General features: G+C 32.9%; 1 protein-coding gene across 1 annotated transcript in view; it reads left to right on the top strand.

Annotated features, from left to right (window-relative positions):
* LOC111146500 (cyclic nucleotide binding domain containing 1) overlaps positions 1 to 24,769 on the top strand; it is a 461,604-nt gene that overhangs the window by 235,541 nt on the left and 201,294 nt on the right. Inside the window, exon 6 of the mRNA XM_022502041.1 lies at positions 12,261 to 12,451. Coding sequence (XP_022357749.1) covers positions 12,261 to 12,451 — 191 coding nt within the window. The remainder of the gene's footprint in view (positions 1 to 12,260; positions 12,452 to 24,769) is intronic.

The following is a 24,769-nucleotide window of genomic DNA, read 5'->3' as shown; positions in this document are numbered from 1 at the left end:
CAGATCAAAATTTTATTACTGTCTACCTTTATATTAACATTGATAGATTTCCATGAAATAATTACTATAAGGGGTTTTTATCTTATATCTTTATCATCTTTACTGTTTTCTTTTTGAAGTCTATTATGTCTTAGGAGTTATTTCTCTTTTATTTCTTTCATTTTTTTAAATTTTACTTCCACCTTTTATGAGGTTATATCTCAAAACACCACAGTTCCTCACTTAAGTAAACTCTTGTATTTATTTTTAATGCTGACAAATATTTTTATGTTACTAAATTTTAACATTTATTTAGCCTATATAGATTGTCTTTTCTGTTGTGGTTTGAATTTCATGTAACATATAAAAACACAGTAGCCAAATCTCATAAAAAAAAAAACTAGCGGGCATCTTTTCCATAAGTAAATTAACCATAATTCAAATAATATGCTCTTGTAATAGAAATAGGCAAATATTTAGGCCTATCATAAAGACAAATGTTCTCTTAAAAGCAAACATGCCTTGAAGAACATGCATTGATTCTAAAGCATGGATATACTTTCACTGCAACTAAGGTGGTGTGCCCCGATTCATGAAGATTTGTCCTTGAAATCTGGCAAGAAAGCTTTTTCAGTCTTCATCTGCATTGTGAGGGGCTAGCTCCATTTCTGTCTTTCCCTACCCAAGAGATGGTTGTGAGACTTTGAGAAAATTAATGCAAAAATTAATACAAACTCTTCAGTCACATGATGATACCAGAAACCTTTGCCATGATATTTATTTCTCTAATCTTGCCATGGAATCTTACTTTCTAAATAGTGAAACTGAAAACCAGAGATGATAGAACTATTCAACAGCTGATCAGAACATGTGTTACCCAAGCACAACAAATAACTGCTCTGAGCATTTGATACAGGAGTATTAATAAGTAATACCAGTGTAGAAGCCCCATATGCATAACTCTCTCCATTTCTGTATTGGGATATTTTCAATTAATAAAAAACTACTGGGGTGCCTAGGTGGTTCAATATTCACAAAACAATTAACATGATACATTCCGGGGCGCCTGGGTGGCTCAGTGGGTTAAGCCGCTGCCTTCGGCTCAGGTCATGATCTCAGGGTCCTGGGATCGAGTCCCGCATCGGGCTCTCTGCTTAGCAGGGAGTCTGCTTCCCTCTCTCTCTCTCTCTCTGCCTACCTCTCTGTCTACTTGTGAGCTCTCTCTGTCAAATAAATAAATAAAATCTTAAAAAAAAAAAAAAGCATGATACATTGCATCCATAACAAAAAGGATAAAAAAAATAACCCATTTGACCATTTCAATAGATTCAGAAAAAGCATTTCACAAAGTACAATATCCATTTATGATAAATATCCATTTATGATTTCTGCAGAGTAAGTCTAGAGGGAACATACCTCAACATAATAAAGGTCTTATATGAAAAACCCACCTCCAACATCATACTCAAGGTGCAACACTGAGAGCTTTTCCCATAAGGTCTGGAACTAGACAAAGGATACCTACTCTCACCACTTCCATTCAACATATTATTGGAAGACTTAGTCACAGAAAGTACACAACAAGAAAAAAAAAGGCAACTAAATTGGTTAAGAAGAAGACAAAATCTCACTATTTGCAGGTCCTATGACACTATAAATAGGAAACTCTAAAGACCACCAAAAAACTGCTAGAACTGATAAATGATTTCAGTAAAGTTGCAGGATACAAAATCAACATACAGAAATCTGCATTCCTATACACTAATAATGAAGCAGCAGGAAGAGAAGTTAAGAATACAGTCCTATTTACAATTGTACCAAAACAATAAAATATCTACAAATAAACTTAACCAAACATGTGAAAGACTTGTTCTCTGAAAACTATAAAATACTGATAAAAGAAATTGAAGATGACATAAGAAGATGGAAAGACATTCCATGCTCATGGATTGGAAGAAAAAATATTGTTAGAATGTCTGTACTACCCAAAGCTAATGCTACCCAAATTTAATGCAGTCCCTGTCAGTACACCAACAGCGTTTTCCATGGAATAATTATATATTATATAAAATATTTTTTGATCTGGCACTACTCTTAATAATTTATAAGTACTACCTTGCATAATACTTTAAAAATTCTGTGACGTGTGTGGTTATAATCCTCATTTTACAAAAAAGGAACTTGACAGACAGAGATATTAAGCAAGCTGGACAAGGTAATACAGGTAGAGTGGTCAGATAACACATGCATAAGATGCCTTGCTATGTTAACATGCATGATAAGAACTGAAAAAACGACACTGTTAATTTAATATTTGAAAGACAGCAAGACTTTTGAAAGTAACATTTTCTTCAGTGTTTTAGGATGACATTTCCTAAAGAGTTTTCATGGAGTTCAGCTGCAGATAATGGATATTAAAACAAACAGCTACAAAAAATAAATAAGCCAGAGAAGCACTTTTGGAATGGAACATTAAGGACCTCCAAAAAAAATCCATAAATGAACAGAGTGGCAAAAACTGTGAATATCAACTTTTTCATAACTCTGGAATAGACCTACATCAATCCAGATGTGTTTATTCCAGAAAAATGGTGGAATCTTACTAAGAAGAGTGAGTTTTACAACATTTTGACTTCCCCTCTTCCCATCTCACTATAGCTTAACTTTGCAGTTACCTGAAAAGCAGCAGCCTTGAAGTTATGGTAGCTGTAAAAACCAGACTAACAGCCACTGGTGGTGGCAGAATAGGTTTGCATCCCTCTTAAAAGTTCCATCCCAGTGATTTGACCTGTCTGGTGGCTAATTTGACCTAATATTGTTTAGATGGTAATACTTCTAAATTGATCTACAGATTTAACACAATCTCTAATGAAAATACCAGCTGTCTTTTTTTAGGGGTTGGTAAGCTGATTCTAAAATTATATGGAAATTTAGAGGGCCCTGAAGAGCAACTTTTTTTTATAAACCAATGATAAAGTTGGAGGACACACACATCTGATTTTGCAACTTATTACAAACCTACAGTTTTAAGGCAGTATAATACCAGCACAAAGATAGACATAGAGATTAATGGAATAAAATTGGAAGTGCAGAAATAAAGCTTTAATTTCATGGCCAAATGATTTGCAACAAGAGTGTCAAGAAAATTCAATTCCAGAAAATTTTTTCAAAAAATGGTGCTGGCACATCTGTATATCAATCCACATGCTGAAGAATGAAGTCAGACCTTTAACTCACACTATATATAATTACTAATCTAAAATGGATCAGAGACCTAATGTGAGAACAAAACCACAAAACTCTTACAGGAAAATGTTCAAATTAATCATGTGACCATGGATTGAGCTATGCTTTCTTAAACATGACACAGAAAGCACAAGTGACAGAAGAAAAACCAGATAATCTGGATTTTATAAAAATTTTAAATTTTGAACTTCAGTGAGCACAATCAAGAAAGATGAAAATGCAACCCTTGGAATGGGAGAAAGTTTTTGCAAATCATACCTCTGATAAGAGACTCATATCCAGATTATGAAGAACACTTACAACTCAATAATAAAAAGGCAATTAACCAAACTTGAAAAATGAGCAAATTATTTGAACAGGTACATTTCAAAAGATGATTTACAAATAGCCAATAAGCATATTAAAGTGACCAACATCATTAGTCATTAGAGGATTGTAAATCAATTCACAATTATATACCACTCCCTTCCCATTAAGATGACTTAAGTATAAAAAACAGACAATCATAACCATTAAGATGTAGGCAAATTGAAACTCTCACACATTTGTGATGGGATAGTAAAATGGTGAAGCCGCTCTGGAAAATATTTTGGCAACTCCTCAAATGTTAAACATAAAGTTAGCATTTGATTGAGCAAGTCTACTCAGATATACCAGATAAATGAAAACTTACATTCATTCAAACTTGTACACAAAAGTCCGCAGAGATTTATTCACAATATCCCCCAAATGGAAACAGGCCAGATTTCCAACAAAAGATGAATGAATTTTTAAAAATGTGCTATATCTTCATAATGGAATATTGTTTGGTAGTACTAGGGAATAAAGTACAGGTTACGATCTGGATGAATCTTGAAAACATTATGCTAAATGAAAGAAACTACTTACAAAAGATGCATATTTATAATTTCATTGATAAGAAATCTCTAGGCAAATTTATTTGAGAAAACAATTAGTGGTTGCCAGGAACTTGGGGGAATAGGGCCTTGAGGCATGACTGCTGATGAGTATGAATTCCCTTTGGGGATGATGAAAATATTCTAACATTAGATTATGATGCTGACTATAAGTCTCTTTGAATATACTAAAAAAACCCTAATGGACTTTGTATTTTGAAAAGTGAGTTTCATGGAATTTGAATTCTATCTCAATAAAGTCATTTTAAAACTCAAAGTAAGGGGTGCCTGGGTGGCTCAGTCTGTTAAGCATAAGACTCTGGTTTCAGCTCAGGTCATGATCTCTCAGGGTCATGAGACTGAGAGCCCTGCATCAGGCTCCACACTAGCCTGCTTTCTGTCTCCATAGATTTACCTATTTCAGAAAATCCATATGAATAGAATCATACAATATGTGACCTTTTGTGTCTGGCTTCTTTCACTTTACATGTTTTTGTGGTTCATCCACATTGTATCATGTACTTCATTCTTTCTGTGGCTATAAGCTATAAGCTATTTTTTAAAGTAATTTTTTCTTTAAACTATCAGAAACCACTGGACACCACTAATACCTTAATACATGCCAGCACCTGGAAATCCCTGAAATTTGAAGTCAATAAGTCTTAATAAATGTTTAACATTAAAAATATGAAGAATAAACAAATGGACGTTTTCTGAGGAAATGAACGTGTGAAAATTCAAAGACTTCAAAATGCCAGCATGCATTGAGTATTTCCTGTAGGACACTACATAGATACTAAATGACTTCAGAAGTAAGTTATCCCCGTGTTTTCTTTCCCCACCTCAGGAAACAGCTCTGTGCAGCATATCTGGGGGAATACTGCCATAGGAGAAAAAAACTTCTTTCTTATTAGCTTTTAAAAATACCATATATTAGAATAATTTCATGGTGTGTAAATTCCTTCTACCACCATTAATTATTTGAGAGAGATATCTTAGCTTTGTAGCTTTATAGGATTATCCCTTTCTTGTGTTTGAAGACTGAAATTCAGCTTTACTAGTTTCACTCTAGCAAAGGGTTGAACCAGGGCTTTTGAACCTGAAGCCAGTCTTTTGTATTCTCTTGCCCTTTGCTGGCTCTTCAAGCAAAAATAAAGTAAAATTGAATTAAATCAAAGTAAAGTAAAATAAAATAAAAAATCCCTTAAGTAATTAAACTCCTGCAATTCTACAATATCAAGAAACTTTTTAAATGCATATCATCAATAAGCCTTCACAAAGGCAGTATGTATCATTAACTGATACACTTTTTTTTATGGATAATCTAGAATGTCTGCCCACATGATGCATCATAGAAAGCAGTCTTCCTTTTCTGATCTTTCCTAGTGTGAAAACAGTTCTGCATGGTTATGCTGTTATCTACTATTGGAATGGTTCTTGATGTGATATGTCCTTTTCATGGCACTGGCCCGGATTTAATGTTTACTGTAAATTTTTATCTTTAAAGTGTCCAAAATATACTGTGACATTTTGTAAAAGTGATACCAATAAAATGGTTAAGATGGCTTTTAGTAGTAAAGGAAAATAATACAGAAATATTTCTTTAAGTTTATTTTAAAACTTAAAATAGAACATTGAAAAATGTGATTATAGGGAAGATAATGGTAGTTTTCATAAACCAGAAGTTAGAAAAAACATGTAAAATGATAAAAGTTACTTAAATGATATATTGGCCCCAATCTTTGTATTTTGTAGAGGAAATGAGTCAAATTACCAGTCAGTTTTATATCCATAATTTTTGCCATGAATTTTAAAAATTTACTAAAATTGATCCATTTAGATTTAGAATATGGTTTAAAAATTTACTAAAATTGATACATTTAGGATTAGAATGTGGTTTAGCTTAATGTTAGGAATCACTATGAAAATTTCAGAAAAAAATATTTTGAATCATTATGTACTTTAATCAAGATTTAAGCTAGAATATAATTATGTACTTTAATCAAGATTAAGCTGGAATATAATTTGGGGTACATGATGTTTCATAAAATTGTTGGTATATTTTAAAGTAGAAATTTTTAATCAACTGTATTTGATATGTAGCCACAGAGTTTTTAAATGTCAATGTATGAAGTGATTTATATATTATATTCATTGGAGACAATAGAAATAATGACATTAATAGACAACTCTTCATGATATTTAATTATTATTAGAAAGAATCTCCCTGGATAAGCCAATAATTCTAAAGCTCAAATTATGAATTATATAGATTTCTTTAAAATTAATTGACTTTTATTAACAACCATGAACAAAAACTTGACCTTGCTATCCAGAGATATATTTTAAAAATCAGAAAATAGTGGAAAATCCATCTGGAAGTTGTATTTCTTAAGAGAAGATATTTTTTAAAACCTTTACTGAGACTTTTTTTCTTTGTTTTAATAGACCAGAACTTTTGATAACTACTTTAAAATGTTCAATTTTATGTAATTTGGGTCAGAAAGAACACATTCTTTGTTGTTGTAGGTGCTTCCACTTATTTTTAGAGATAAAAAATTTCTTAATTTACCACCTGCATATCTCTAGGCATATATACCATAACACATTCTTCAGGCATGATTTGGTCTCAAGTTCTTTAGCTTCCCAAGCTATCTTATCTCTCCTCATTTCAAAAACAGAGATGACTCTAATATACTTAGGTTCTTAATCTGAAACATGACCTAACTTGCAGTGCTTGGACAAAATAGTCTACTCAATAAATCTTTAACAAATGAATGTATTCATTAATTAGTATTACAGGTCATTCCCAGCCACTGCATTCTTGAATACACAGTACCAATTCAAAATTTGTCTAAGAACACAGTTCTTAGTCAATATATTGAATGATAGTCTGAGAATAGATGTCATTCATTCATTCTTTCAGGTAAAGTAACACTTACCTTTGGATTGTATCAGTGAATCCCATGGTTATATACCCAGGTGCCATCCTTTTGATCTTCCCATGTAGAAATGATTTTTAAATCTTTAGAAATACTCTGGTTATTATCTGGTATAAGATATTTTAAATAATGTGTTTTGTGAAAAATTTAGCTGTGTTTACAGTACATTGTTTTCTTTTTTTGAGAACTCCAAGGAAATTCAGTGGTATTGAGACTTCCAGTCAAGTCAATTTAAAAAAATCTCTTGTAGTTGCTAAACTACAGGTAATTAATAATATTAAATTTTTTTAAAGTAAGGAAAATGTAGTAAAAATTTATTTAAAAAATGGAGTAAAAATCTCTTGTAGTTGCTAAACTACAGGTAACTAGTAATATTAAAATTTCTTTTAAAGTAAGGAAAATGGAGTGAAAATTGTCCATTGGCCCAGTACTATCTCCTCACAAATAAATAGCATTTTACAGATTTTGTTTTTTAATTTAATATATTCCTGCCTCCATCTTGTTTTTCCTTGTTCCATTTCTTCACTAAAATTTAAAACAATATTGTAGGGATGCCTGGGTGGTTCAGTCTGTTAAGCATCTGCCTTTGCCTCAGGTCCTGATCCCAGAGTCCTAAAATCCAGTCCCACATCAGGCTCCTGGCTCAGCAGGGAGCCTGCTTCTCCCTCTGCCTGCTCAGGACCCTGGGATCATGACCTGAACTGAAGGCAGATGCTTAACGGACTGAGCCACTCAGGTGCCCCAGCCTTGGTCTTAATATAACATGTTATGGATATGAACAAGCAATTTGAAATATGGAATTTTCTTAGTGTGTGTTTTTTTTTTGTAAGAACTAAGTAAAAATATCAAAAATGTTTTAAGGTTATTAAAAACAATCAACAATTTGTGAAATTATAAATTCTCCCTTTATGAAATCTCTGCAAATATTGGACAGGAAGTGTCAGTATTAATGCTATTCCAGTGGAAGATCAGTGCCCAAAATAAAATGAAATAAATTTCTCTTCATCCCTGCCACTTACCTCTAGATTTATTTATTTGAGTTTTTTTTTTTAATCTTAAAATAAATATCCAATGTTACTTGTAGGTTATTTTCCACAGGTTATAGCAGTATTCAAAAAAAGGTGATGAGACATACTTAATATAACTTCTCCTGGTAACTTATGGGAAGAAAAATAGCCCCAAAGAGCAAAATCCTATCTCCAAACATACCTTAATATAATAAAAGTTGTGAAAAATTATTCATTGCTTTTGTTATGTTATCTATGGGACCATTTAGACCTTATAATATGAGGATTCCATGAATAAAACCACCTCGCTTAAAAGTCACATAACTTTCTGGTATTTTCCTAAGTTCCCACCTAATGGACTGGGAAGAAACTAGGCCACCCAGGAATTTTGTCTTATTTCTCAATAGACAGAATTCTAAGGAAAAAAATGAGTTGTTCCCCAAATGTTTTAAAAGATTCTTTGGAGAGAAATACAATAAGGACAATTAATTAAGTTTTTGTTCATTCGAGTATTTGCTAAATGTCTAAAGTAATCCAGGCAATATGCTCTGGGCTGGAGATACTGAGAGCAAAGTTAGAGATCCTTCTCCAAGACGTTAGAATCTGTTGGCAGACACTGAAAACGTAGTGTCATGACAGAAATTCTTTGAAAAAAGGTCGCAGAGGAGGGGCATTAATTAGTATGGATGGGAGCAAGGCAGAGGTCAGGCAAAGGCTTCCCTGGTAAATAGATAATACTTAAACTCAATTTTACAGGCCAAGTAAGAATTACCCAGGTGACAATATGACTTTATTCATCCAATTATAGTTCCTTGAAACATTTAAATCCTTTTAAAATGGTTGATTTTAGCTGAACCAGAGACCAGGAGACTCTTAGTCAGGAATTCACAAACGTGTTTCCTTTAATCAAACTTCGTATTTGGCCTTTGACCTTTTGAAAACTCAGTACCAAAATGAGTAAACTTTCCCTTATTAGTATTCTCAGTTCCTTTTGAATGCCTTTTGTTCAGCTAATTCAAGTGTGGTTAAAAGATATTTTAAGACATGAGGTCCGTCCTGTACTAGGAAATTTCTTGAAGCCCTTATGAAAATATGTTTGTGTTTTTTGTTTGTTTGTTTGTTTTTGTTTTTTTGCCTTTTCATGTCATGGAGTTTGGCTAGATAAATAATAATATGAAACTAATTCTTAACCTACTTGAATTCATTGAATTCTTTTACTTTTGCAAGACCTGGGAATCAAGATTTAAAGCCATTTTGATCTGTATTTTAATTCTTATAGTCAAATTTTTCTTAGATGCTTGGAGTGCTTTTTTTTCTAAAAAGTTATATACTATAATTTTGTGTATTTTGAAAATTTGAATAAGGAGCCTATGTTATAGGTTCCTTCTCATTGCTTATGAATTTCAAAAGCTTATATTTATCTTACATTGTTAATAAATATATTTTTGTCACAATTCATAAGTTTAACACCACTTTGTGATTTTTAAGTAATATTTCAATTGCTATTTGAAAGCTTAACTCTATTGTATTTTTTTTCTTCTAGACCTTTTTTTAATTTTGTGTATATCATTTATCTATATATTTGTGGACCAGTTTCAGATGTTACATGAATTCTGAGAATTTTCATTTTCTGTTATCTTTTAAAAGATTTTTTAAATTTATTTGATAGAAAGAGAAAGAGGGAGAGAGGGAGAGCACAAGGAAGGGGAGCGGCAGGCAGAGGGAGAAGCAGGCTCCCTGCTGAGCAACGAGCTGGATGCGGGACTTGATTCCAGGACTCTGAGATCATGACCTGAGCCAAAGGCAGACACTTAACCAACTGAGCCACCTAGGCAACCCAAATACAATCATTGTCTTTATATATAATGGAGAGTTAGCAGCTTCCAGAATAGCTTAATTTGACTTATTATTTGTGAGTTATAATTTGAGGGTTGATAAAATATTTTCTGGCGTGAATCTCAAATTCTACTTCCCTGCTAATTAGTTTAACTCCTTAAAGGCCTTCTTAATATTACAGATATTTTTTGAATATAAATGTGAAAATTAATGCATTGTAAGTAGAGATTATTTAGTCATATTCACTCTCATCAGTCCAAACCCTGAATAAAAAGGAAGGTTTTCTTCAGAGCACCGGAAGAGTCAGGTCCATCAGTAAGGCAAACCTGTGTTATGGTTAGAGTTAAGTGAAATTACAACAATATTCACAGAAATTGTGTTCAGTTGTGAGTAATAGAGAACTAAATGGCACTAGTTTACAAAAATTTCAGAATTTATTTATGTTACATAATGAGAAGTCACAAGATAGATTTAAAGGTATCAGGGTGAATATCCTAATGTTCTCCTTGCCATTTCCTTTTAGAAGAAAGATGCTTCTCCAGCTCTAACATATCTTTGTCTTGGTATCCAGGAAGGAGTGACATGCATATTTGGAAAGCAAAAATTCTCCCAATGTTTTGTTAATCAGAATCGTGTCACAGAGCCATGCTTGTAAGAGTATTGGCAAATGTAATTTTTAAACTGGCACAGGCAACACCCGATAAAACTGTGGTTTTGTTAGTAAAGGAAAAGACTATTCATATTGGGTAAGCAACTAGGAGCCCTTGGAATAAAATTATTTCACACAATGTAGCTCTTTCTACAATTTTTATTCTATACTAAGAAATGCCAGTTAAATCTATACAAGAACAGGGGTGCCTGGGTGGCTTAGTGGGTTAAAGCCTCTGCCTTCAGCTCAGGTCATGATCCCAGAGTTCTGGGATCAAGCCCCGCATTGGGCTCTCTGCTCAGCAGGGAGCCTGCTTCCCCCCCTACCCCTGCCCCCTGCCTGCCTTTCTGCCTACTTGTGATCTCTGTCAAATAAATACATAAAATCTTAAAAAAAATCTATACAAAAACAGAATACAAATTTATTTATCAGAATACACATTTCACCCAACTGCTTTTTTCACCTATGTAATTGGTCAAAATCATTAATACTCTTACAAAATTTTATACCTTTTACCTTTACAGTGTTCTTTCTACAATGTAGTTCTCATACAGCTCATCTGATAGCTATTTAAAACAACGTTTCTACAGTGCTTTCACCACATAGATTAGATGTTTAGTAAGAAGTGATATTGTGCTATCCAGAAAGGAATCTATTTTAAGGTCAGGCATTCAAGCAAGCACAACCCTTGCTTTAAAGAAGACTGAAAATCACTATCCTATAGTCACTGTGTACAGATGATTACCAAGAAAGCCCCACTAATAAAGCACTCATTTAGAAAAAAGCAGAGAAGGCAAGCAGTTGTCATTTCTTAGGAAAAAAAAAAAAAACAAAAAAACCCCCTACAATTGTTCTTAAAAATCAATTTGTAAAGTTTCTATTTATTGCAAGATAATAAGTAAAATTTAAGAAAAGTTCTTCTCACAACACTTGAATAATTTGCTCCAATCCTATAAAATAATGTAAACAATTGGAAAATGACATAATCCAGTCCTATGCTTTGCTTCTTTAAAAGGTCAGGCTTCGGAAGAACTAGAACAGATTTAAGTCGCATTCAGAATGCTCGCAACTGAGTAAACCAACCATACTTACAGGAGCATAGTTAAACTTTAGGAAGATTATGGAGAGTTACAATGTGAAGCAAAAGAAATACTGGAAAAAACTTTTCTTTCTAATAATGATCTCTCTTTCTAAATGAGTGTCTATGAGCAATCATCATCATACCCAGAGGAAAGACAAATAAAAATTAATATATATATATATATATATAGTTACTTATATAAAATAAGCAAAATTGCATTTTTGAGGGGAAAACATTTTAAAAAATTCAAAGAATTTTCTGATCCTATTTTTCTTTAAATATCTTAAATTATTAATTGTAACATGTTACCATGGTTCTTTTTCTAGAATCTATCAGTTCCATAAGAGGATCGATTATTATAATTGTCAGAAAAGAATTCTCCAAATATGGAGACATGTTTTTACTATTCTTTTTTGAGTATAGTATTTGAGTATAGTGTTTTTTATTCTTATTTGAGTAAATTATTTGTGAATGCCTAACTGCTACATTAGAGTTCTCATTGCATAAACTAAGAGAAATCTACAAAAGCAAAGCAACTGTAATATGTGTTGTGGTCATGTCTATATCAAAAAGCCTGGGAAATAAAGTCAATAGTATAGCTTTTTTGGTTTTGTTTTGTTTCAGTGGTTGGAAATGATGGATTTTATATAATACTGAAAGGTTCAGCTAGACCTCAAACAAAGATACATAGCAATCTGATTGAAAAAAATGAGTCAACAGCTTCTTTCATACCTCAGCGTTTCCAAGGATTTGTCAATGAAGACTTCAAAAACTTTATGCTTGCTGAGATGCACCCACCTTCATGTGACGCCACAGTAAGAAATGAGTTTTTGCTTTTTCCATAAACAACAAAGTATCATTATAAAACTTGATCTCTTTCAGATATTTAAATTCAAGTATCTTCAGTGAATTCTTAAGTATTAAAGATAATATATCTTTTAAAAATGAAAATTATACTATTAATATTGAACTTGAAATTTGTTTAAGAAATTTTAATGAGGGATGCCTTCAACAACATACCACGCACTGGCAGGGATTATATAGAGTATTTGATAACTAGGACAAAGCCAATGTGGTTGGATCACCGAATGAGGAAGAAGGGTAGTTTGAGATAAGGGAGAGGGAACAGATGGTTTGAGGAGAGGAAAACAGGACAGATCATGAAAGGTCTTTTTGACAAATTAAGAATGCATGCTTATCCTGTTAATCTCAAGAACAATGCTAAGGTGATCAAGGGATTGATTCCTTTACAGTTGGAAGGTTTCCTTTACAGTTGGCTTGTATTCATGATTTTGATACTATCAGCCGGTCAAAAAATTAAAGTTCAATATCTTTCTGGGTCTCTGGATATTCTCCATGGGGATCAAATGTGGTTTGACTAGAATTGTGGCTAAGAGAAAGCCAGTTTTAGATTTAAGGTGGTCAAGATATTCAGAGTAGAAAAGAGCCAATGAAACCAAATAAAGCCAAACTATTTACCACTATGGACTGAAGTAAAAAAAAACCTACAACATTCTCAGGTTCAAAAAGAACGAGGATGGATAAAACTATGAAAGAAAGAATAAGATAAAAAATGATACAATATAAAACCATATGGTTGTTGATCACATGTGAATGGGTAATGTTTCTGATCTTTCTTGATAGAGATGAAAAAGAGTACATTTGCCATTCAATGGCCACATAATATGTACCTGATGCCATTTCAATATGCTTTAGAAAAAAATACCACACTTGGCACAGCAGCTATAATGAGAGCTACTTCTTGGTCCATGTAGTAGACCAAGTAGTAGTCAACTCTAATCTTTCAGAATCTATTTGTTTGTTTGTTCATTTGATGAGGGCAAAACTCATGAATTAAAATGGGAATGTGATGGGACCACTACCTCTGAATTCTGTAGTGGGTCTATGAAGGTAGCATTTACCTGCCATTCTGCCTGGGATGTAGTATTTTTTTCTCCAGTTGTGTTGAGGTGTAATTGAAAAATAAAAATTGTATATATTTATCTTACATGCAAATAAAGTGAAATTATCAAAACAATCAAGCTAGTTACCATAGTCATCATGGCACATAATTAACAATCCTTTTGGGGTGAAACCACTTAATATCTAACCTCTTAGCAAATTTCAAGCATACAGTACAGTATTGTTGACTTTAGTCACCATGCTATACATTAGATCTGTATGATTTACTCATCTTGCATAACTGAAACTTTGAGCAATAGCTTTTCATTTCCTCTAACCCCAGCCCCTGGTAACCAACATTTTACTCTTTGCTCCTATGAGTTTGACTATTTTAGATTATATATATAAGTGAGATCCTACAAAATTTGCCTTTCTATGTCTGGCTGATTTCACTTAACATACTGTCCTTAAGATTCATCCATGTTGTAGCAATTGAGATCTTCTTTATCCATTCATCCATGCATAGACTTTTAAAGATTTTTTTTAATTTATTTATTTGACAGATAGAGATCACAAGTAGGCAGAGAGGCAGGCAGAGAGAGAGAGAGGAGGAAGCAGGCTCCCCGCCGAGCAGAGAGCCAGATGTGGGGCTCGATCCCAGGACTCTGGGATCATGACCCAAGCCAAAGGCAGAGGCTTTAGCCCACTGAGCCACCCAGGCGCCCCCGTGCATAGACCTTTAAATTATTCCCATATCTTGGCTATTGTGACTAATGCTGCAATGAACATGGGAATACAGATATTTCTTAGAAATCGTTTCATTTCTTTAGTTGTCTACACAGAAGTGAGATTGCTGGATTGTATGGTAGTTCTATTTTTAAGTTTCTTGGGGAAACTCTACACTGTGTTCAATAATGGTTGTACTAATTTACATTTCTACAAACAGTGTACAGGTGTTCTCTTTCTTCCACATCTTTGTCAATACCTTTTGTCTGTTTGATGATAACCATTCTAAGAGGTGTAAAGTGATGACTCATTGTGGTTTTGATTTGTTTTTTCCTGGTAATTAGTGATGTTGAACACTTTTTCATATACCTGTTGGTCATTTTTATGTCTTCTTTTGAGAGAGAGAGATGGTTATTTAGATTCTTTTCTCACTTTTTGAATTGAGTTGTGCTTCTTATATATTTTGGATATATATTAACCTCATCCAGATATATGGTTTGTGAATATTTTCTCCTATTCTGTAGGTTGCTTTCCACTATGTCATTTTTTTCTTCTGCTGTGCAGAAGCTTTTTAGTTTGATGCAGTCTCACTTGTCTATTTTGCTTTTGTTCCCTGTGCTTTTGGTGTCATATCCAAAAAATCATTGCCTAAAACAAGGTCAAGAAGATTTCTGTTTTCTTCTAAGAGTTTTATGGTTTCGGGTCTTATCTTAAAACTTTAACCCATTTTGAGATGATATTTGTATATGATGTGAGATAAGAGTTCATGTTTATTGTTCTGCATATGAATATCTAGTTTTCCTAACATTTACTGATGTAAATGTAAAATGTATCCTTTACTCAGTATGTTTCTTGGTACTCTTGTGGAAGATCAGAAACCATAACTGCATGGATTTATTTCTGGGATATCTATTCTCTTCCACTGGTCTACATGTCTGCTTTTATGCCAGTAGCATATTGTTTGATTATCATAGCTTTATAATATAATTTGAAATTAAGAAATCTAATGTCTTTGTTCTTTGAGTGTGGCTTTTTAAAATTTCACAGATAAATGATATCATACAGTTTTTGTCTTTGGGCTTATGTCACTTAGCATAATGTCCTCAAGGTCCATCCATGTCACAAATGACAGTAATTTCTTCTTTCTCATGGCTGAATAACATTCTATTATATAGATAATGTATCTTCTTTCTTATTCATCCATTGGCAGATAAAGGTTGTTTCCATATTTTGGGTATTGTGAATAATGCGATAATAAACATGGAAGTGCAGATATCTCTTCAATATCTTGTCTTCATTTCTTTTGAGTATATACCCAGAAGTGGAATTACTGAATTATATGGTAGTTCTATTTTTTAACTGTTTTGAGGAAGTTACATATTGCTTTCCATATTGGCTGAACCAATTTATATTACTACCAACATTGTATTCGGGTTTATTTTTCTCCATATCCTCACCAACACATGTTATCTCTTGTCTTCTTGAGGATAGCCATTCTGTTAAAATGTGTAAAGTGATTTCCTATTCTGGCTTTGATTTGCATTCCCCTGATGATTAGGTATGTTGAGCATCTTTTATGTATTTATTGGCCACTAGGTTGTCTTTGGAAAAATATCTAGTTCTTCTGCCCATTTTAAATAAGATTGTGTTTTATTGTTGTTGTCGTCGAGTTGTAGGAGTCCCTTATATATTTTGGATATTAACTCCTTATCTGATATATGGTTTACAAACATTTTCTCTCATTATGTGTTTTGTCTTTCATTTTGTTGATTGTTTCTTTTGCTGTTAAGAAGCTTTTCAGTTTTTATATAGTCCCACTTGTTGATTTTCACTTTTGTTGCATTTGCTTTTGATATTGTACCCAAGAAAATGATTGTCAAGATCAATGTGAAGAAGCTTCTTTCCTATGTTTTCTTCTAGGAGTTTTAAGGTATCAGATCCTATCTTTTAGTCTAATTTTTGTGAATAAGGTAAGAGTCCAATTTCATTTTTTTGCATGTGTTTATTCAGTTTTCCCAGCCCTACTTGTTGAAAAGACTATTGTTTCCCCCACTGAATGTTCTTGGTACCCTTGGCAAATATTATTTGACTATATATGTGGGAGTTTATTTCTGAGCTCTCTATTCTGTTCCATTGGTCTATGTGTCTATTTGTAAGCCAGTATCATACCATTATAATTACTGTAAGTTTATCATATGGTTTGAAATCAGGAAGTGTAATGACTCCAGCTTTTTTTTTTTTTTTTTCAGGATTCTTTTGGCTATTTGGGGTCTTTTGTGATTTCACAGAAAGTTGAGGATTGTAAACAGAGATAATTTCTCTTCCTTCCCTCCTATTTGCATGTCTTTTCTTTCTTTCTTTGTTCCTCCTCTTCTCTCCCTCCCCCTTGTCATAATCGGTGGTGGTGGTGGTGGTGGTGGTGGTGGTGGTGGTGGTCTTCTTCTTCTTCTTCTTCTTCTTCTTCTGCTTCTGCTTCTGCTTCTACTTCTACTTCTCTTCATCCTCCCCTTCCCCCCCACCCCCTTCTTCCTCTTCATCTTCCATTCAATTTCTTTGTCTAGGAATTCAGACTATGTTAAGTGGAAATGGCAAGCCTGGGTATTCTTCCTTGGACTAGATACTAGAAAAAAATCTTCAAGTTTTTCCTTCATTGATTATACTGTTAGCTATTAGCATTTTTTATACGGTCTTTATTTTGTTGAGGTACATTCCTTCTATAGCTCAGTGTTGATCATGAATGGATGTTGAATTTGTCAAATGTTTTTTTCTGTATCTATTAACATGATCATGTTAATTAATGAAAACCCTTTAATTCTACTGTGGTGAATCACATTGTATAATTTATGAATATTGAGCCATTCCTACATTCCAGGGATAAAATCCACTTGGTTACAGTGTATAATCCTTTCAGAGTATTGTGGAATTTATTTTATTTAGGTTTGTTTTTGTTTTTGTGCTTATGTTATTCAGGGATATTGGCCCAAGTTTTCTTTCCTAATGGTGTCTTTGGCTCTAACATCAGAGTGGTGTGGCCTCATAAAATGAGTTTGGAAGTGACCTTTCTTCTATTTTTTGGAAGAGTTTAAGAAAGGTTGGTATCCTTTTTTGAATGTTTGGTAGAGTTCACTTATGAAGTTATTCTGTCTTGGGCTTTTCATACTGGGAGATTTTTGATTACTGATTCAGTCTCCTTATTTGTTACTCATCTGCTCAGGCTGCTATTTGTCTGATTTACTTTTGTTAAGATGTATATTTCTAAAATATATCCATTTTTTTTCTAGGTTATCCAATTTGTTGGCATATAACTGTTCATATTAGTCTTTAATAAGTCTTTTTATTTCTGAACCATCTGTTGTAATATTTCCTCTTTCATTTTTGATTTTATATATTTAAAACTTCTCTTTTTTCCTTAGGCTGTTTGTCAATTTTATCTTTTTTAAAAGAAAACCTTAGTTTTATTGATTTTTAAATTTTTTTTTATCCTCTATTTGGTTTATCTCTGATCTATTCTTCATTATTTTCTTCCTTCAGCTAACTTTGGGCTCAGTTTGTTCTTTTTCTAGTTCCTTAAGGCATAAAGTTAATTTGAAATCTTTTTAATATAAGCATTTATCATTATGAATATTCTTTTTAGGACTGCTTTTTCTACATCCCATAAGTTTGGTATGTGATGTGGTTTTTTGTTTTTTGTTTTTTTGTCTTGAGATATTTTTTTAAATTGCCTTTTGATTTCTTTTTTGACCCAGTGGTTGGTGAAATATGTTGTTTGATTTTTACATATTTGTGTATTTTCCCGTCTCTTTATAGTTGTTGATTTCTAGTTGCATTTCACTGTTGTTGAAAAATATATTTGTAATGATTGTGACCTAACACCTGATCTATCCTAGGAACATTCCTTGTGCGTTTGAGAAGACTATACTGCTGTTGGGTGGAAAGTTCTGTATATGTCTGTTAGGTCCATTTGGTCTATAGTGTTGCTCAAGTCAGCTCCTTCTTTGCTGATTTTCTGTGTGGATGCTCTGTCCACTTCTGAATGTGGGCTATTAAAGTCCATTATTATATGTGTCCTTAAATCTAAAGTAAGTCTCTCATTGAGTATTACTGGTTCTTGTTTTATTTTGATCTCTTCAGCCACTCTGTGTTTTTTTATTGGGGAATTTGATCCACTTACATTTAAAGTGCTAATGATAAGAGAGGATTTACTATTGTCATTTTATTAATTGTTTTCTTTCTGTTTGGTAGTTGTTTACTGTCATCATCATTTGTTATTTGATGATATTTTCATAGTGATTTACTTTGATTCTTTTCTCTTTATCTTTTGTGTATCACTAAATATCTTGTAATTTCATTTCTTAAATTGATAACAACTTAACTTCAATCACATATAAAGTCTCTACACTTTCACCCCTCCCCTACTTTGTGTACTTGTAGTCAGAGTTTACTTCTTCTTATATTGTGTATCCCTTAACAATTTTTTGTGGTTATAGTTATTCTTAATATTTTTGTTTTTAAACTTTTATATTAGGATTTGAAGAAATTTTTATACCACCATTACCATGTTGCCTTATTTTGTATTTGACTGTATGTTTACCTGTATCAGTGAGAGTTATGCTTTCATGTACTTTCACATTGCTGTTTAGCATGCCTTTCTTTCATTTTGAAGAAATTCCTTTAGCAGGTTTTCTAAGGTGTGTCTAGTGGTGATGAACTTCCTCATTTTTGACAGATACGGTCATTGGCAGGTTGTTATTTGTTTGTTTGTTTGTTTGTTGGTACCTGAAATATATTGTTCTACTCTCTCCTGATAATCTTTAGTGTGATAAATTGTTTTCCTCTTGCTATTTGCAAAACCATCTTTGTCTTTGACTTGAAAATTTAATCATAGTATGTCTTGATAGAGACCTCTTTATATTCAGCCTACTTGGGTTCTTTCTGTTTCTCAAATCTTGATGTCTTCCTTCTGCATGCTTTGGAAGTTTTTGGTCATTATTTATTTAAGTAGGCTTTCTGTATCCTCCTCGGATTAGGGTATGTGTGTGGTAATGGCTCTGGGTCCAAGGTGTCCATGTGCCAATACTGAGAGAGCTATGGAGATGCTAGCTCTGGAAGCACAAAGTAGCTCCAATTCCAGGGAAGCCCAGCAGTTTTGGCTCTGTTGTGTCCACCAGGTGGGTCCACACTGGCAAATACTGTGGAGATCCTCAGTGGTGAAGGATGATCATGTCACCTGCTCTTCTTTACACCCACCAGAGAATTCACCATGGAGAGGATTTCTCTTGGAACTGAGATATGCTGGCCTGGGAAATGAGGTGACACAGGTGAAATGTTTCCTTCCTTTTTCTATATGGCCATTCTTGGTTTTTGTGCTTTAGGGGCATGTTGCAGCATCTTAATTATATTCCAGCATTCTCTCACAGCTATTTTCATTTGTAGATAGTTGCTAAATCTTTTTTTTTTTTTTTTGAGGGAATTAGGACAGAATAGGACCTCTTAGTCTGCAATCTTGATGATGTCTGTGACATTGTTTTAATTTACTGTGTTGACTAAAGTTGAAGAGGGTAGGAAGAGGACCGTTTCAGAGGCTTCCACATAAACTTCCTTGATAAGAGCTCTTATCACAAAGACCAAGAAACCAATGTAAGGGCTCTACCATGTCTCCATTCAAATTATGCATTTAAGGACCATGGAAATTGCTGCGAGGTAGGTCTATGGACCCCATGGAGTTACTGTGAACTAGACCTAGGTGAAAACTCCATTTTTAAATGCATTCTCCATGTTTCTCATGTAACAGGTGGTCATTGTGACACTTAATGTATTCAGATTTGATTTATTTATTTATTTATTTATTTATTTATTTATTTTGTATTCAGATTTTAAAGCCATTATTCCAAGTTTTAGGTTCAACAGAATACTTGCTTGGGCTGTGACTACAACCTTGTCTTGAGATATGCTATCCTTATAATTAAATACTAGACCCAATACTCAGCTTTTTCTGTCTTCCAACTATAGAAGAGGAGATTTCATTTATATACTGCCATGGAGCCCTTGGATTGCATACTTCACCTTAAGCAGATGATTGATTTTCTTCAACCTTCTCGGTCTTTCTCCATTGTATTGATATCACCAACCATTCTATCCTGTGGTTCTTAAAATTACTCATCCCCCAATATCTCAAGGTCTGAAATATTGTAATTTCCTGTGCATTCTCATCTGCCAATACCCCATTCCTGTTTAACACCATTAAAAGTTTTATCACTTGTAGTACTATAGTATGCCAGGGACTATCAGTACTACAGTGATAGATTTTTATTGCCAACTGGCTGACAGGCAGTTCACAGCTCTAAAGTCCTTTTTTTTTTTTTCTACTTCTGATAGAATATTTTGAAAAAATAGGATAGAAATAAAGGCAGACAATTTCATTGACTGTTAGCAACCTTAAGGCTTTTAAGTCTGCTGAAGAACAAGTATGTGATTATTAACTAAAATTTATTTCAAATTGCTAAAAATTTAAATTATTCTTCCCAACACTGTCCCCTGTAAGAAAAGTTTTAAGACATGTTGCTCTTTGCCTAATTTTAGTAACTGTACTTATTTATTTATTTATTTAATGGGACATTAACAAATAAAAATATTATGACTCTCAAAAGTTTGTGCTAAGGAGAGTTTTTTTTTTTTATTTTTCTCAAATAAAAGGTTATTTTTTTTTCCTCTTTCTACTTGGCTTCTTTGCCATTATTTGCTTTTTTTATTATGTTTACCAGAGAATCAAACACTACAAAGATAAAAAAAAAGGTAATAATATCTTTACTCTTCAATTTAAACTTCTAACAGTTTTATAAACAAGTGAGCATTATCTGAGTATAATGAACATAGGTGAAAAAAAACAGTTTAAGGTTCAAGTTCATTTTTCATTAGATACAAACTCCTGTCCCTCCTCCCTGCTATCAATGTAAACTGGACTAAAAAAAATTAGTGTGACACAAGTATATATAGCAAGAATGTTTGGTTTTGCTTTTCTTGAAATTGATTTGTACATTAAAAGCAAAATATTTTTCTATTATATTGTTTTAGATAAGGAAAGGAGAGAAAATATTATATTCCTTTACAAGACCACCAATTTAATGATTCTAAGTATTTTAAAATTTTAAATTCATTTTATCCTTTCTAATTTTTCAAAGAATAATCATAAAGAAAATCAAATTTCTTTTAAGTCATCTCTGTATGATATGGTATAATGATAACACACACACACACACACCCTCACACATGCGATTGTAACCATATTTTATACTTTATAAACTTTTGTATTTAATATATATATATTTCTATGCCCTATCTTTTATTAAAATGTATTTTTGACATTATAACATTTAGCAACAATTAAAAAGCAAATATTTAAGTTGAAGAAACTCAGTAATTATTAAAATAAATTTCCAGTTAATTAATAGAAGTTTTCTTTTAAAAATGCACATTTGAAATCACATGAAGAGAAAATCATTTATTTAAAAAATGTGTATTGAAAAAGTTGAACACAGTAGAGTGAAATTATAAAATAGCTTTATTTCTTTTTCATACTGAAGTTTTTAAACAGGCCATGTAGCATTATTCTTCTCTGCTCTCTGGATGAAATCTCAGTCAGATCCTATGTATTAACAAATAGCTGCATTTTTTTATATATTAAAATTTCCAGTCCTGTCTTCATATCAAAATTTCAAACTGCTGTGCTGTTTGTAGGCACAGGCTGTGCCTTATTGTGCCATAATTCTGCAGTGGGGGAAGGGGTTATTCCTGTTTTTTAACTGTGCATCCCTTTCAACTTACTAGATGCCTTTTCAGGCTCCTGTCAGCCAGGATCAAGAAGGAAGGGAGGGTGGATATTATAGGTAAATTCTATGGTTATCCTTTGTGATTTGATGTCCAAATGCAGTCTTTTATATATTCTTTTTCCTGTAACTCCCTGGAAGTGTGCTCTTTCCTATAGGGGACTATTTAATTCATCCATGGCTTCAGGTAGTGGAAGACCTACCAGCCTTTCTTTTACGTCAGTTTATATTTTCTGGCAATTCTCCAGTTTTATTCCTTTCTCTGGGCAGTCCTACACTGGTTACTTCTTGTGAGCCCTCCTGGCTGATGGGAGAGGGAGAATCACACACTTACTCTCTCAAATTCCTATCTCATTGCTTTGATTCCCCAGCAGAGAGGAAAAAGTCAGAAAGGAGAAGACTGTGGGACTCTGACGAAGTCTCACCCAACAAGCATTGTCATCAGTTTCCTGATCTCAGCTTATAATCTCTTGAGTTAGAAAGTGAGCTAAAGTTCACAAAACTGATTTTACAATTTCTAAATCTCTGTGCAAGTTCTGCAGACTTAAATCCTTGTAACTCTGAAACAACAGGAAAAAAGTACTTTCACAATAAGAAAATTTCACCAAGCACTCTGTTACACAAGTAGCTATCATCTCTCTAGCCTTTAGATAAATAAATTTTATTTTATACAATTTAAATTTATAAAAATATAAGGTTAACATTCTGGGAAAATTCTTGGAAAAATTCCACTTAATAGTTTGTGTTTCGTTGGTATACATACAACATCCCATTTTATTTATATATGTGTGTGTATATATATATGTAATAAAATTCATATGAAATAAAATATGTGCTTATCCACGACACATAGAACATTAAATGCGAATGTCCCAATTGTTACTTATTATATATTCTGTAATCATATATAGCTTATTATATTATATTACATATATATATCCTATTACATATATATAATAGAATGTTATGATATACACATAAGATACGTATAATTCATAGAATGCGTCAGGGCACATTTTCTATTTTCTTATTTCCACAGAAATTTTACATATAATTTTATTTTTTTCTTGAAACCCACTACAATTTGGCAAAAGCTATGATATTGAATTGTAGCTCTTTACCATGTGTGTTTTGCTATATAAAAAATCAGTTTTAAAAAACTAGCTTTTAAAAGGAAAGTTTTTTTTTTCTGATACTACAGATTCACAGTTAAATTAACTAGTTTTATTAAGTACTTACACTGTGTAAGTTTATTTGTGTGTTAAGTGCTGTGGTGGGTTTATGATACAATCTTGAAATGACTACAGATGTAGATTTGGGAATTGTGTACAAAGAAATATGATATTTAAACCACAAAAATAAATAAAGACTCTGATAAAAACAGTATTAAAAAGAAAGGACTGAATTCAAGGAGCAAATTTGATTAACTCCATACTTCAAAAGATGAAAAGAGCCACCAAAGAACCCAGCAAAGGAGCAGAACTAGAACTATGACAGGGTCCTAGAACCCAAGGGAGAAGATGATTTCCAAAAAGGTGAGATGATTGAATAGTCATTGACATTTTGAGGCCCTTTCTTAACAATAAGAGCTTTGCATGGAGCCATCTTGCCTGGTTGTATCTTTTGACCTATTGTGAGCATTTGTTAGATGACTTGATAGCACCCTTGATGGGAGAAAATAAGTTTCCCTTGAATATATATATTTTAACTAATAAAGTTCAAACATTTAATCTGAGATTTTTTTTAATGCTCTTCTTCAGCAAGTTAGCTCATTAAATCTAAAAATAAGACCTGAGTGACTTAACTAATTGTACATTATTCTTTAGCAGGTTGGACGGTTTGCTGCCTTGGTAATTCTTACAAAACTAGTATTTCTCAAAAATAAAAATTATAAATCATAAAATATTTATTTTTGTCTCCTCCTCCTGCTCTTATTAATGTTGAGACAATGGTATTCTATTCATGTCTTTCATAGAGCTGGCTCTTTGTTTTTGGATTTTGGTAAGCATGCCTCCAAACAGGTGTACAAATCAAAACACACACACACACACACACACCCTATTATTTGACAATATTGTGGTGGAGCCAAGGATTACTGAAATAAAACCTGAGAAATTCTACTTATCTGTAATAGGGAAACAAAACCAACTCTTATTACGAGAACAAGAAAGACAGTACATGATTAAGTGGAAGTTGGTTTTGACTAGGACTATGGTATATGGAGGAAGAGCAAGTTCCTTGTCAGAGTGGCCAGGAACATGTCATGAAGTTAAGGAGCTTGAGTTATGTCTCTAAGTAGAGATAGTTAATAAATCAATGAAGAGAGGCACTATCCCTTTATTTTATAGAATTCCATAGAATAGAACATATATTGAAGGAGTAACCAGGGTCATCTGTGCCTTGCTCACATTGTGTGGCGTTATGCAGTGACCATGATAACACCACTCTAAGAACACAAGTAATGCAGTCAGACCATACTTTATAGCTCTGGAAATGAACAATTTACTAAGACACTATGCTTCAGTTTCCTTATCTGTAAAAACTGAGCTTAGTAATAATGCCTACCTCATAGATCATTGTATTAAATGAGATTATATAAGCCTGAGAACAATGTCTAGCACATTATAAGAACTGATTTTTTTACCTACAATTATTATTATTGGTGTTTTTACATTTCATTCC

This window comes from Enhydra lutris, unplaced genomic scaffold, assembly GCF_002288905.1.
Source record: "Enhydra lutris kenyoni isolate GAN:26980312 unplaced genomic scaffold, ASM228890v2 scaffoldscaffold14, whole genome shotgun sequence".
Classification (NCBI taxonomy): domain Eukaryota; kingdom Metazoa; phylum Chordata; class Mammalia; order Carnivora; family Mustelidae; genus Enhydra; species Enhydra lutris.
Note: the sequence above shows the minus strand (reverse complement) of the source record. Positions and strands in the feature narration are given on the sequence as shown.